The sequence below is a fragment of the Stegostoma tigrinum genome, chromosome 12 (genome assembly GCF_030684315.1).
Source record: "Stegostoma tigrinum isolate sSteTig4 chromosome 12, sSteTig4.hap1, whole genome shotgun sequence".
In the NCBI taxonomy this organism is placed as follows: Eukaryota; Metazoa; Chordata; class Chondrichthyes; order Orectolobiformes; family Stegostomatidae; genus Stegostoma; species Stegostoma tigrinum.
The window spans coordinates 36,393,739-36,406,541 of NC_081365.1; the positions used below are offsets into that span (position 1 = coordinate 36,393,739).

Below are 12,803 nucleotides of genomic sequence, written 5' to 3' on the forward strand. Positions count from 1 at the left end.
CCTCCCAAATCTTGCCCATTCTTCCTTTAACTCCATGACATAACCTCTGCAACTGTGTTTCATGCTATAATACCAAAACATCAGTGTCAAAGTTTTAAAAAAAAACTATAACAAAGAAAAAAAATCAAGCCATTCCTTCCCATTCTCTTACAAGAAAATTTACAACCTTTGATTTTGTTGATTACACCACTTTTCTCCAACACCTCTCAACTGCCATCCACTTGGATGGGATTGCAGTCACCCAGTTACATTCTTTTCTAATTGCAGCCAGAGAATTACCAACATTTCTTCCCACTAACACACCATTAAATTATGGTGCCCTTAAGGAGATTCCTGACCATCTCATTTTTCATCCACTTGTTCCAAGGCAACATCAATAGTGTCAATTTTCATATACACAGACTCTGCATAGCTGCAGCGCCTCAATGATCAGGCTGCTCTTGTTCATTTGATACACAATGCAGAATTGTTGTCTTCCAAATGCTGGGGGAAAAGGAAATCAGTTATTATCTTCCATTCCCAACAAACTCTGTCCTCTTTCTCTCGGCTCCATTCCTCTCCTTAGCAACTGTGTTGAGGCTGAAACAGAGTATTTACAATCATCATGTCATATCCAACCCAAAGATGAGCTTCCAACCACCATCAAGTTCATGAAAAATTGTGCTGCTCAGCTCATCAGCTGCTGATACACTATTGTAAGTCTTTTCTAACAATAGTTGATCAACATAAATGCATAGTCGGACTCTCATTCCACTTTCATCAAAACGTTATCCAAAAGTTCTGCTACCTCTATGCTAACTCGCACTACGTCCTGTTCATATACCTGTGCTCAGTGACCTACACTGAGGCACTGGACAAATGGAAATCTATTTTTAAATGTTTATATGCTTGTTCTCATCCCACCCCATCTTTATAATCTTCAGACCACAAGCGAGAAATTAGTGAATCTCTAATTCTGCCATCATGTGCATTTGATTTTAACACCCATACACTTTTAGTGGCTGTGCCTTCAGCTGACAATGCCCTAAACTCCAGAACTTCCTTCCGAAAGCTCTGTCTTTCCACTCCTTAAATTAACCTTTTTATACAAGGTTTTGGCTATTTGGCCTATCTCCTTATGTGACCAAAATTTTGTTTGGTCATGATGGTAGAGCATGTTAAGATATTTTGCATTAAAAGGTACCATATAAATACAAATTGTTGAGATATTCAACATCACACTTCTGCGAAATACTTTGAGCAAGGAGTAAAACCTAAAAAATCCTTCGTACCTTATTTCAGGGAAAGACAGAAACAACAAAAGAAATATAGCAATACTATCCGCAGTCTTATTCAGGTAATGAGAAATTTCAAAGGAAGATCATGGAAATTAGAATTTAAATCATTTATTAAAGCACAGATGTTTTATAATGTTTGCATCATATACTGTACAATTATTAATCATGTTCGTTGTCGCTGCTTTGAGCGTTCACGATGTTAGACTAAATGGTCGCTCCATTCCCTCCTTGATAAGTTTTTCTTTGCGGTCCTTAAAAGAACACAGAATCCACAAATTAGATAAGATTTCAAATGGAAATGAAATGTAATCAAACTGCATCAAAAGGCGACTGTTCTCAGTTTAAAAGAATTACATTAAGTGTACAACACCGAAACAGGCAATGTGGGCTTAACTAACCTTTTCAGTATGTCTTTCCATTTATCAGTTATTTGAGATTTTTGTCCATCATGTTACATAGTTTGAAGGATTCTGACAATGATCTTAAGAGGATACAACAAGCGAGGTGGAACAAGGTGAACCAGTAGTTGCAATGCATTTGGATTTTCAAAAGGCAATTGATAAGATACCACACAAAGAGGTTCCTTCTGGCATAGGAGAGCCTACTGCATGAAGTTTAGGTATCTATGCTTATGGATGGATAAACTAGCTTGGAGACAATTCAAAGAATATTCACTAGGTTGTCTCTGGAGATGGAGCATTTGTCTTAAGTGGAATAGTTGAGCAGGCCTAGTTACATTCATATCTGTCTAATCATTAGCAGAGAATCATCCACAATGCCTCCTTCCTGCTCTCAACCTGTTTACCTGAGAACCAGCATTGGATGAGAAGGTTTCTCTGCTCTAAACTCTGTTCACTAGCTACTGGCTCAGTTCTTACCCTTGACAACAATCTGAGGTCATCAGTCTGCATTCAACTTTACTGTTATAATTGAGATTAAAGATGAGCCTCTAACTTCATAATTGCACCAAGGTTTATTTTCAACTTCATCACATGGCCTGACATTACCTTTCCTCAACTCATCTGTTGTTAAATCATCCAATCAAGCCCTTGTCAAATATAGACTTGACTAGGCCTCCAGTGCACTCCCACTGGTTTCTCACATGATACCCATGTTGTAACCAAGTCTCATTTCACTATCGCTCCTGTGTTTGTTGGCCTACATTTGTTCCCTGTCAAGATATTTCTCAGACTAACGGATTTATTGCTTGAAAAGATTGGACAGGCTAGGCTTGGATCTGCTGCAGTTTACAAGAAAATGAGGTGATGTTAATGAAAGTTTTACTACCCTGAGCAGTCTTGACCAGATACACATGAACAGGATGCTTCATCTTATAGGTGAATCTAAAACAAGGCGTTGAAATTTGAAAACAAAAGAGATCACCCGTTTAAGGGGGGGACATTTTAGAAAAAAAAAGAGAAATTCTTTCTTGGAGGTTGTGGATCTTCGAACTCTTCCTAAAAAAATGGCGTGAAAGAAGAAGGTTTTAAAGGGAGAGGTACATAGATTCTTGATAAGCAAGGGAGTGAAAAGATTATTGTGGGTAGCAGGGAATAAGGTAACCAGATCAGTCAGGACGTTATTGAATGACAAACCAGCACAAGGGTCAGAGTGGCCTACTCCTGATCCTAATTCATATGCTTGTAACATCAATTTTAAAATTCTCATCCTGGTTTTCAAATGTCTTCTGCTCCATATCCCAATGAAATATCTGTGCTTCTACAATCCTAGTTTATGGAACATCCCCAATTTCAGACTGCTCACCACTGGTAGGGCATGCTTTCACTTGACTTGGCCTCAAGTTTTGAAATACACCCCTAGCTCACTTTACTCCTTTAAAAGTCCCCTGCTTGGAAAAAGCTCTTGTTCGTAATCCCCATTACCTCTGTGTGATTTGGTATCATTACTTTGTCTATAATACACTCTTGTGAAGCGCCTTAGATGTTTTATTATATTAAAGGCTATGTTGCCAGTGATGCCAGTCCCGAAGAATAACAATAGCCACCACCACTGCTGCCAGTGAAAGCAAAAGGCTTGAAGTGCTGCTTTACTGAGCAGCTGTCTCCTTCTTTCATAGGCTAAGATCATGTTCTTCATGGGTCTATGTTTCTGAGGTCCTCCTTTGTCATCTCACAATCCTCAACTGAACTGTCTTTAAATTGGTGAGTTCTGTCCATTGAAGACACACCAATGTTACTAAACCACGTTGTTAAATATATAAAACTACCGCCCGAGCCTTTCAGTTGCTGCTCCAGCACTGAACACTTCCACAAAGCAGAGCTACCTGTGGGGCTCAAGGATTGCCGCTAGTTCAAAACACAATTTAATGAAAATATATTGAGGAATATTGGGCCAAGTCTCCACAGTAAGATACTGGCAGATGGAAGTGAACTTCTAGTTCCTAACTGACAAAATTCTCACCAGTTATGGATTAAAACCTGAAAGCTCACATTCTCTAAATGTTGGATCGTGTTAGACAATAGCCATATGAAACTTTACTTCATTCATTTATTCTCACTCTTCTTACCCTATCCGTTTTGAAGACATAGTACAATATAAATAGAGGCACTACTCCACAGACAAATCCTAACAGTGACGTCTTAGGACTTGGACGGAAGTTGGGATAGATGTGGTTCAGACTGCGAGCATATGTCCAACGGGTGAGTGCTGGGTCTTCCTGCAAAATCCAAATAAATAGTATCAAATTATTTGCTAAAAGGACTAGAAGCAAACTGAGAACAAGTTAAAATATAAAGTGGATTATGGTTAATTTTGAGCAATAAGTGATCAAAAAATGTACATGAGTTTCAAGTAAAAGATTCTCATTAAACACTGAAAAGCACTGATCAAATTAAGCATAAGTGCCAACAATTTCTATAGTCACCCTTAAGAAACATAGAAAGATGCAGAGTTATCACCTTATTCATGCTCAAATTCTCTAATGCAAAACACATCATGCAGAGATACGATTTCGTGAATGGATAGATGAGCTAAGGTAAGATGAAATGTCACCATGACCTCAATAGTCATTTGCTAGCATTCTGCTGAGAAGAAAGTAAGATCTTGCACATCTTGGAGCATATTGCTGCATCCTCATCACATACAGTGTAACCATAAACAATCTTAACCATCACAAACAAGTCCTCCTGAGCTAGGACCCAAAAGACCTGCATTAGAACCAGAATCCATTTAACACTACAATTTCTCACAGTAGCGAAGTTCATCACTTGAGATAAACAGCCTGCAAAAATCTGCAAGCAGTTTTGTGATCTGCACTCATTAAAACTTATTTAAAACAGTTAAAATTAATTTCATGATGAATGAAGAAACTGTTAAGTAACTTCCAATCTTGCTAAAGATGTGTTAACGAGTTCAATTCACAATTTTGGGATTTTTTTAACTTTTACTGGCTGCCAGAATATGGAGGACTATATACATGCTATTTGTTGCTAGCAATGGCAAGGCTGCAGTAACTGCCCACTCAAGGTTCCCCTTTAATGATGGTGGACTCTGCAGCAGTTGTTCTGGTAACACTGCTCCAAAGCATTAAGAAACAGTAATTTCCAGAATAATAATTTAGCAAACAATGGAGAAAGACTAAAATTTATCCAAGTCAACATGTGATCCAACTGAAACTTTCATTCTGTCCTACTCTGTTCTGCAATGTGACCACATTAAGTACTTGGCAGAAGAATAAAAGTTTGGAATGCCTGAAAACATACAATTTATTTTCTAACTTTTAAGTTGCAAGATATTGACAACTCACTTTATAAACTATTCTTCTTAAAGAGTTGAAGAACATAATATTTTTATAGCACATTTAGCTTAGTAAAATATTTCAGGACACAAAATGAGCCACAACATTTTGACTGAGTTTCTGAAGATCTCAGAATAAATGAGCAGCAACAAGCATCAAAAAAGTATCAGACTAACAATTCAATTCAGGGATTGAATGCAGGGTCAGGAATTGGATGGTTGGAGAGATCTTGTAAACCTCATATGGTCATTCCCCCCTATACAAGTCACCCTCCAGTTACTGTCACCCTACAGGCTTTCCTTCTCCACTTTCAACCTTCACCTCACATATACCCTCTCTCCTCCAATATCCCATCTCTCCCACTCCTCACTATCACCCGTTCTCCATCCTTTTTCAACCATGCCCTCATGCTCACCACAACTCCAGAACTGTTTCTTTTCCTTTCATCAAATATCCTCCCACCATTCATTTCCACATTCCACAGCCACAGGATTGAGGATCCTGTGACAGGTGATCAACATCACTGACAAGAGTTGGTAAGATGAGGATACAGGAGGCACTCAACATCAATGAAAATAGCAGGAAATCTGCACAGAGAAGCAGAGAGACTGGCAGTGGAGCCAAGTGAGACTTTGGTCATAAACAGGAGTATGATTTTTTCTAGTTTATACTTAAGTAGGAGTAAGGGTAAACTAAACATATGAAATAGCATGAAAACAGTGCAAATATGTTCCTATAAAGACAAAGAGTGGAACCAAAAACCAGAGAACCCTGGATGTCAATGGACACAAAGGATGAACTAAGAAAAAAAGAAATTTATGACAGATACTGAGGGCTCCATACAGCAGTCACTATCAGCAATATAAAAAGTACAGAGAGGAGAACTTTAAAAAAAAACTAAGAAAGCAAACAAAATACTTGAAAAAGCTTCGACAGACAGAACAATGGAAACCCAAAGAAGTTTCTTTAAAATCTAAGAAGAGCAAGAGCTTCAACACCTTGTGTTGGTCTTCACAATCTAAAAGGCCAGGTATAGAAATCAGAATGGAATACTGTGTAATATTAGAGGAAATTAACATGGACACAGGACAGATGCTAGATGGTTTGGCAGCCTTAAAAGTGAGTAAATCTGCAGGCCATATTGGAGATGTACCCTAGGCTGCTGAGGGAAGCAAAGGAGGAGAAATTGGCGGTCCTGGTAGTAATTTTCAAATCCTCTTTGGCCACCGGTGAGGTGCCAGAGGACTGGACGATTGCTAACTTTGTCCCATTATAAAGAAAAGGGAGGAAGGTATTAACCAATAAATTCCAATGAATCTAACCTTGGCGGAGGGAAAGTTCCTATAAAGAATTCTGAGGGCTGGAAAATAGCCACATTCAAAGAGACATGGATTAATTAGCGATAGTCAATATGGATCTGTTACAATGTGGTCACATTTGTCAAACTTGATTGAACTTTTTGAAGAGGTAATCAAGAGTGCTGGTGAGGGTTTGCATGGAAGGCTTTTGGTAAGGTTCCTTGTTTTTCCTGACAACTGACAGTGGATTTGTGGTTATCATTAGACTTTTAATTGCAGAGTTTTATGGAATTCAAATTCTACCATCTGCCATGGCAGAATTCCAATCCAGATTCCTAGAACCTTTCACAGAACATAGAACAATACAGCGCAGAACAGGCCCTTCGGCCCTCGATGTTGTGCTGATCTGTGAACTAGTCTAAGCCCCTCCCCCTACACTATCCCATCATCATCCATATGCTTATCCAAGGACTGTTTAAATGCCCCTAATGTGGCTGCGTTAACTACATTGACAGGCAGGGCGTTCCACACCCTTACCACTCTGAGTAAAGAACCTGCCTCTGACATCTGTCACCCCTCAATTTGTAGCTATGCCCTCTCGTACAAGCTGAAGTCATCATCCTCGGAAAAAGACTCTCACTGTCCACCCTAACTAATCCTCTGATCATCTTGTATGTCTCTATTAAATTCCCTCTTAGCCTCCTTCTCTCCAATGAGAACAGATCCACGTCCCTCAGCCTTTCTTCATAGGGCCTGCGCTCCAGACCAGGCAACATCCTGGTAAATCTCCTCTGCACTTTTTCCAATGCTTCCACAAGCTTCCTGTAATGGGGCGACCAGAACTGCACGCAATATTCCAAATGAGGCCGCATTAGCGTTTTGTACAGTTGCCACATGACATCACGGCTCCGGAACTCAATCGCTCTACCGATAAAACCTAACACATTGTAAACCTTCTTACACAGCACTATCAACCTGGGTGGCAACTTCCAGGGATCTGTGTACATGGACACCAAGATCCCTCTGCACATCCACACTACCAAGAATCTTTCCATTGACCCGGCATTCTGCCTCCCTATTATTCTTCGCAAAGTGAATCACCTCACATTTATCCGCATTGAACTCCATTTGCCACCATTCAGCCCAATTCTCTGCAGTTTATCCAAGTCTCCCTGCAACCAGCAACATTCTTCCACACTGTCCACCACTCCACCGACTTTAGTGTCATCTGCAAACTTACTAACTCATCCACCTATGCCTGCGTCCAAGTCATTTATAAAAATGACAAACAGCCGTGGTCCCAAAACAGATCCTTGAGGCACACCACTAGTGACCTGACTCCATACCAAAAGGCTTTACTGAAGTCCACGTACACCACATCAACTGCCCTTCCCTCATCCACTTGCTTGGTCACTTTCTCAAAAAACTCAATGAGGTTTGTGAGACACGACCTGCCCTTGACGAATCCATGCTGACTACCTCCAATCAAATTGTTGCTTGCTAGATGATTATAAATCCTATCTCTTATAATCCTTTCCAAAACTTTTCCTACAACAGATGTAAGTCTCACAGGTCTATAATTACCTGGGTCATCCCTACTGCCCTTCTTGAACAAGGGCACAACATTTGCAATCCTCCAGTCCTCTGGTACTAAACCTGTAGACGAGGACTCAAAGATCAAGGTCAAACGCTCCGCCACCTCCTCCCTAGCTTCCCAGACAATCCTCCGAAAAATCCCATCTGGCCCAGGGGACTTATCTACCTTCACACCTTCTAGAATTGATAGCACCTCTTCCTTACTAACCTTAATCCTTTCAATTCTGGTAACCCGTAACTCAGTCATCTCCTCTACAATATTCTCCTGTTCCTCAGTGAAAACAGATGAGAAATAATCATTTAGCACCTCTCCAATCTCTACACGGTCCACACACAATTTCCCACTTCTGTCTTTGACTGGCCTATTCCAACCCTAGTCATCCTCTTATTTGTCACATACCTATAGAAAGCTTTAGGGTTCTCCTTTACTCTACTTGCTACTGTCTGCTCAGGTCCCCTCCTTGCTCTTCTTAACTCTCTCTTTAAATCCTTCCTAGCTATTCTGTAACTCTCCATCGCCTCATCTGAACCATCTCGTCTCATCGTCACATAAGCCTCCCTCTTCCGCTTAACAAGAGATACAATTACTTTAGTAAACCATGGTTCCCTTACCTTATTGCTTCCTCCCTGCCTGACAGGGACATACCTATCAAGGACACACAATATCTGTTCCTTAAACCAGCTCCACATTTTGATTGTCCCCATCCTCTGCATTTTGCTAATCCATTCTATGCCTCCTAAGTCTTGCCCAATCGCATTATAATTTCCCCTCCCCCATCTATAACTCTTGCCCTGTGGCATGTTCCTATCCCTTTCCATTGCGAAAGTAAACATAACCGAATTACGGTCACTCTCTCCAAAGTGCTCATCTACCACTAAATCAAACACCTGGCCTGGTTCATTGCCAAGTACCAGATCCAGTGTGCCCCCCCACTTTTGTTGGCCCTTCAACATACTGAGTCAGGAAACCCTCCTGCACACATTGGACAAAAACTGATCCATCCGACGTACTAGAGTTATAGCATTTCCAGTCAATGTTAGGGAAGTTAAAGTCTCCCATAATAACCACCCTGTTCCTTTCACTCCTGCCCAGAATAGTTTTGCCGATCCTCTCCTCCACATCCTTGGAACTTTGCGGAGGCCTATAAAAAACGCCCAGCAGTGTTACCTCTCCTCTCGTTTCTGACCTCAGCAGACGAGTCCTCATCAAAAATTCTTTCAGCCACCGTTATACTGTCCTTGACTAACAAAGCCACACCTTCCCCTCTTTTACCATCTTCCCTGACGTTAATGAAAGATCTAGACCCTGGAACCTGCAACATCCATTCCTGACCTGGGTCTCTGGGTCAACAGTCCAGTGATAATACCCCAAGCCATTGCCTCCCCTTTATCAAGAATTTACAACTGACAAAATAAATTGAAATCCTCCTCATTATTAACTATCCTAGCAATGAGTGGTTAGATGCGCAGAGTGGTGGCAAATGGAATTCAATTGGGAAAAATGAGAGGAATGTAACTGGGCAAGGCTAACAAGACAGGCAAGTACATTATGAATGTTAAGACCCTGGAAAGTACTAAACACAGGAACTTTGGTGTGCATGTTCACAGATCTCTGTAGTTAGCAGGATAGGTAGAAAAGGTGATTGGAGAAGGCAGATAGGACACTTGCCATTCTTAAACAAGGTATCAAATACAAGAGTAGTAAGGTTATGCTGGGACTTTATAAACATAAACACGGCAGGTTAGGCAGTAATAGCAGTATTGCATGTCATTCTAGTGACAACATTACAGGAAGGATAACTGCATTAGAGAGAATGCAGAGTAGATTAATGAAGATGCTGCCTGGGCTGGAAGGTCTGAGCCATGAGGAAATCTTGGATAGACTGGGGTTTTCCATGCAACAGTGAAGGTTGAAAGAGAACCTGATAGAGATATCTAAGATTATGAGGGTCATAGCTGGATGGATAGGAAGGCACATTTTCCATTAGTAGAGCAGTCAATAACCAGGGAGCATAGATTTAAGATGAGGAGGGTAATGAGTATTTTCACTAAAAGGGTAGTGGGAGTCTCAATCTTAAAAAGGGTGTTTTGGTCTGTGATGTACTGTGCGCAATTTTTTGGCTCCTTTGTCTGAGGAATGGTCATCTGGCTAAATATTTAGCGAGTTTTGAGAAGATTTGTAGCTCAGGTTGAGGTTCTGGATGTGAGTATGCTCACTGAGCTGGAAGGTTAGTTTTCAGACGTTTCGTCACCATTCTAGGTAACATCATCAGTGAGCCTCCGACGAAGTTTTCATTGGAGGCTCACTGATGATGTTACCTAGAATGGTGACGAAACATTTGAAAACTAACCTTCCAGCTCAGCGAGCAAACTCACATCCAGGGCTAAATATTTACCAGACTGATTCCTGGGAGGGCAGGACTGGCATCCTGTATGAAGACAGGTTGGATGAGATAGGGCTATCTTCACTGGACTTTAGAACAATGAAGGGAGATGTCACAAACGTGTAAAACTTTAACGGGACTAGACTGCCAAACACAGGAAGGAATCCAGTCAAAGGATACAGGGTAGGCCATTAAAGGCTGAGCTAAGGACAAATTTCTTTACCTGGAGAGTGACAAGCCTGTAGAAATCTCTGCTAATAAAAGCAATGGAGCTCGAAACATTGAATATTTTCAAGGAGCCAGATAAAATTCTTAGGGATAAAGAGTTCATAAAGTATGGGAAGACAGCGGGAACAGTGCACTGGGTTGGATGATTAACCATGATCACACTGACAGATGGAGCTAGCTCGAAGGGCCATATTGTTTTACTTCAGCTGTTGTTTTCTCTGCTACAAAACTCTCGAAATGGTTGAAGTATTCAGATATTCACCTGCTTAGCCTCCAAGGCTATGCACCAAAAGCCTGAATGGACATAGATCAGATCTGACAAGTGTGCACACAACAGGCTGAATATGCTGTAAACACCTGAGTCAAAACACCCAGACTTCCTTCCACCACCACAACCCCAGCCTCCTCCCTCCCTCACTCACTCCCCCCCACCACCCTCACTCTCATTTTCCCACCCACGCTCCCTCCATCCTTCCCTCCCCCCCCACTCTCCCTCCATCCTTCCCTCCCACCCACGATCCCTCCATCCCTTCCTCCCCTCCCCCACTCACTATCCGCTCAGTCCGATTCGGGTTATTGAGCTGGCTCAGATACTGCAGCTTGAGACGGGCCCGGATGGCGAGTCTTTCCTCCTGGGCCCGGCGTTCCTCGGGGCTCAGCTCTAAGTATTCGCGGGGATCGAGAGTCTGAGGCCGGGAGGCAAGCGGCGCCTCTTTATAATCGGCCATGATCAAACCTTGATCAACAACCACCCAGGCGGCCCGGCGTCCTTCAAATATAACTTTATTGACAGCGCGGTACAGCTGCTGCTGAGCATGCGCATTGCCTATACCCTCCCTCCCTGCAGCGACCCCCAGGGGTTGGAGGTGAAACTGGAGGAGGAGATGGGACAAGGACAGCAGCAGTTTCCAACATGGCAATGAAAGACACAATGGGTGGAGGGTGATGGAAAGGTGAAAGATGCAAGTTGGTAGAACAAAGTGTGGGGCTGGATGAACACAGCAGGCCAAGTCCTCATTGTCCGCTTGGGCATCTTGCAGCCGTCCAGACTCAATGTCGTGTTCACTAATTTTAGGGCCTGAACTGTTGTCCCAGCCCCTCATCCCTGCACCAGACCTTGTTACCACATAATAAAAACCAAAAGAACTGAAGATGCTGCAAATCAGGAACAAAAACAGAAGTTGCTGGAAAAAGCTCAGCAGGTCTGGCAGCATCTGTGAAGAAAAAAAAGTCAGAGTTATTGTTTCATGTCCAGTGATCCTCAGGGGCAACTGATTCTGAGGAGGAATCATCAGATGTGAAATGTTAACTTTTTTTCCCTTCATAAGATGCTGCCAGACCTGCTGAGCTTTTCCAGTAACTTGGTTTTTGTTCTTGTTATCATTATCACATAGCCTGCCATTACACACCACCTGTTGTTCGTCTCAAACAGTCCACACTAACCATTCTAGCCAGATAGTTATTAACTCCCTTGTCTATCCAACTGCTCATCTCTCTCTTCAGGCTATGCCCTATCATTTATTTCCTACCCCATTCCCCTCCCTATTTTCTGCATATAAACCAACATTTTCCCTGCTACCATCAGCTCTGAGAAAGGGTCACCAGATTTGAAACATTAACTCTGATTTTTTTTCTTCACAGATGCTGCCAGACCTTCTGAACTTTTCCAGCAACTACTGTTTTTGTGGGTAAATGGGAAAGTATTTGGAGGCTTTGTTAAAACAAAATAGTTCTGTTTCAATGTTTATCTGATTGTCCCTGAAGCTCACCAATTACCTTTAGGACAGGAAAGAAACCTAAGCAGATAATTGTAGAATTTGCAAGGAAACAAAAAAAGAAATGCTATGGGATAAGTGGGTTCAGTCACTTAAGTTTGGGAAATACCTTGAAAATGTGAGGGAAATTGCAATTATGGAAGAATTTCAAAATAATATTCCATTAACCCTCAAGACTCATTTAGGTAAGTGTCAAGAATCAAAATCCAAGAATCAGCAGTTCAGGCAAATAACTATGATACTTCACACATACAGTTACACGTGGGGAAATAGATATACGGGAATCAATAAGAAAAATGGAACAGAAAATCTGGGAATAGAAAGGGTGTTAGTTTTCAGGAACAAACAGAAGAACAAAAAGCCTAGAACCTAAAAATTATATAAAGAAAATAATACACTTCGATTGTAATAAGTGAACAATTTAAGGCAGATTGCTGCAAGTTAAATTGGGTGATCTATGAGGGAAGCCACAGAAAATGTGAAAAATA

The 12,803-nt window shown here is 41.5% G+C and overlaps 1 protein-coding gene across 1 annotated transcript; it reads right to left on the reverse strand.

The window, feature by feature from the left end:
* Positions 1 to 1,369: 1,369 nt before the first annotated feature.
* ndufb4 (NADH:ubiquinone oxidoreductase subunit B4) lies at positions 1,370 to 11,352 on the reverse strand. Its single transcript, XM_048541512.1, has 3 exons — positions 11,092 to 11,352; positions 3,805 to 3,954; positions 1,370 to 1,528 (listed from the first exon to the last, which is right to left on the reverse strand). The coding sequence occupies exons 1-3, from the start codon at positions 11,266 to 11,268 to the stop codon at positions 1,469 to 1,471; spliced, it is 387 nt and encodes a 128-aa protein (XP_048397469.1). The 5' UTR covers positions 11,269 to 11,352; the 3' UTR covers positions 1,370 to 1,468.
* Between the last annotated feature and the right edge of the window lie 1,451 nt (positions 11,353 to 12,803).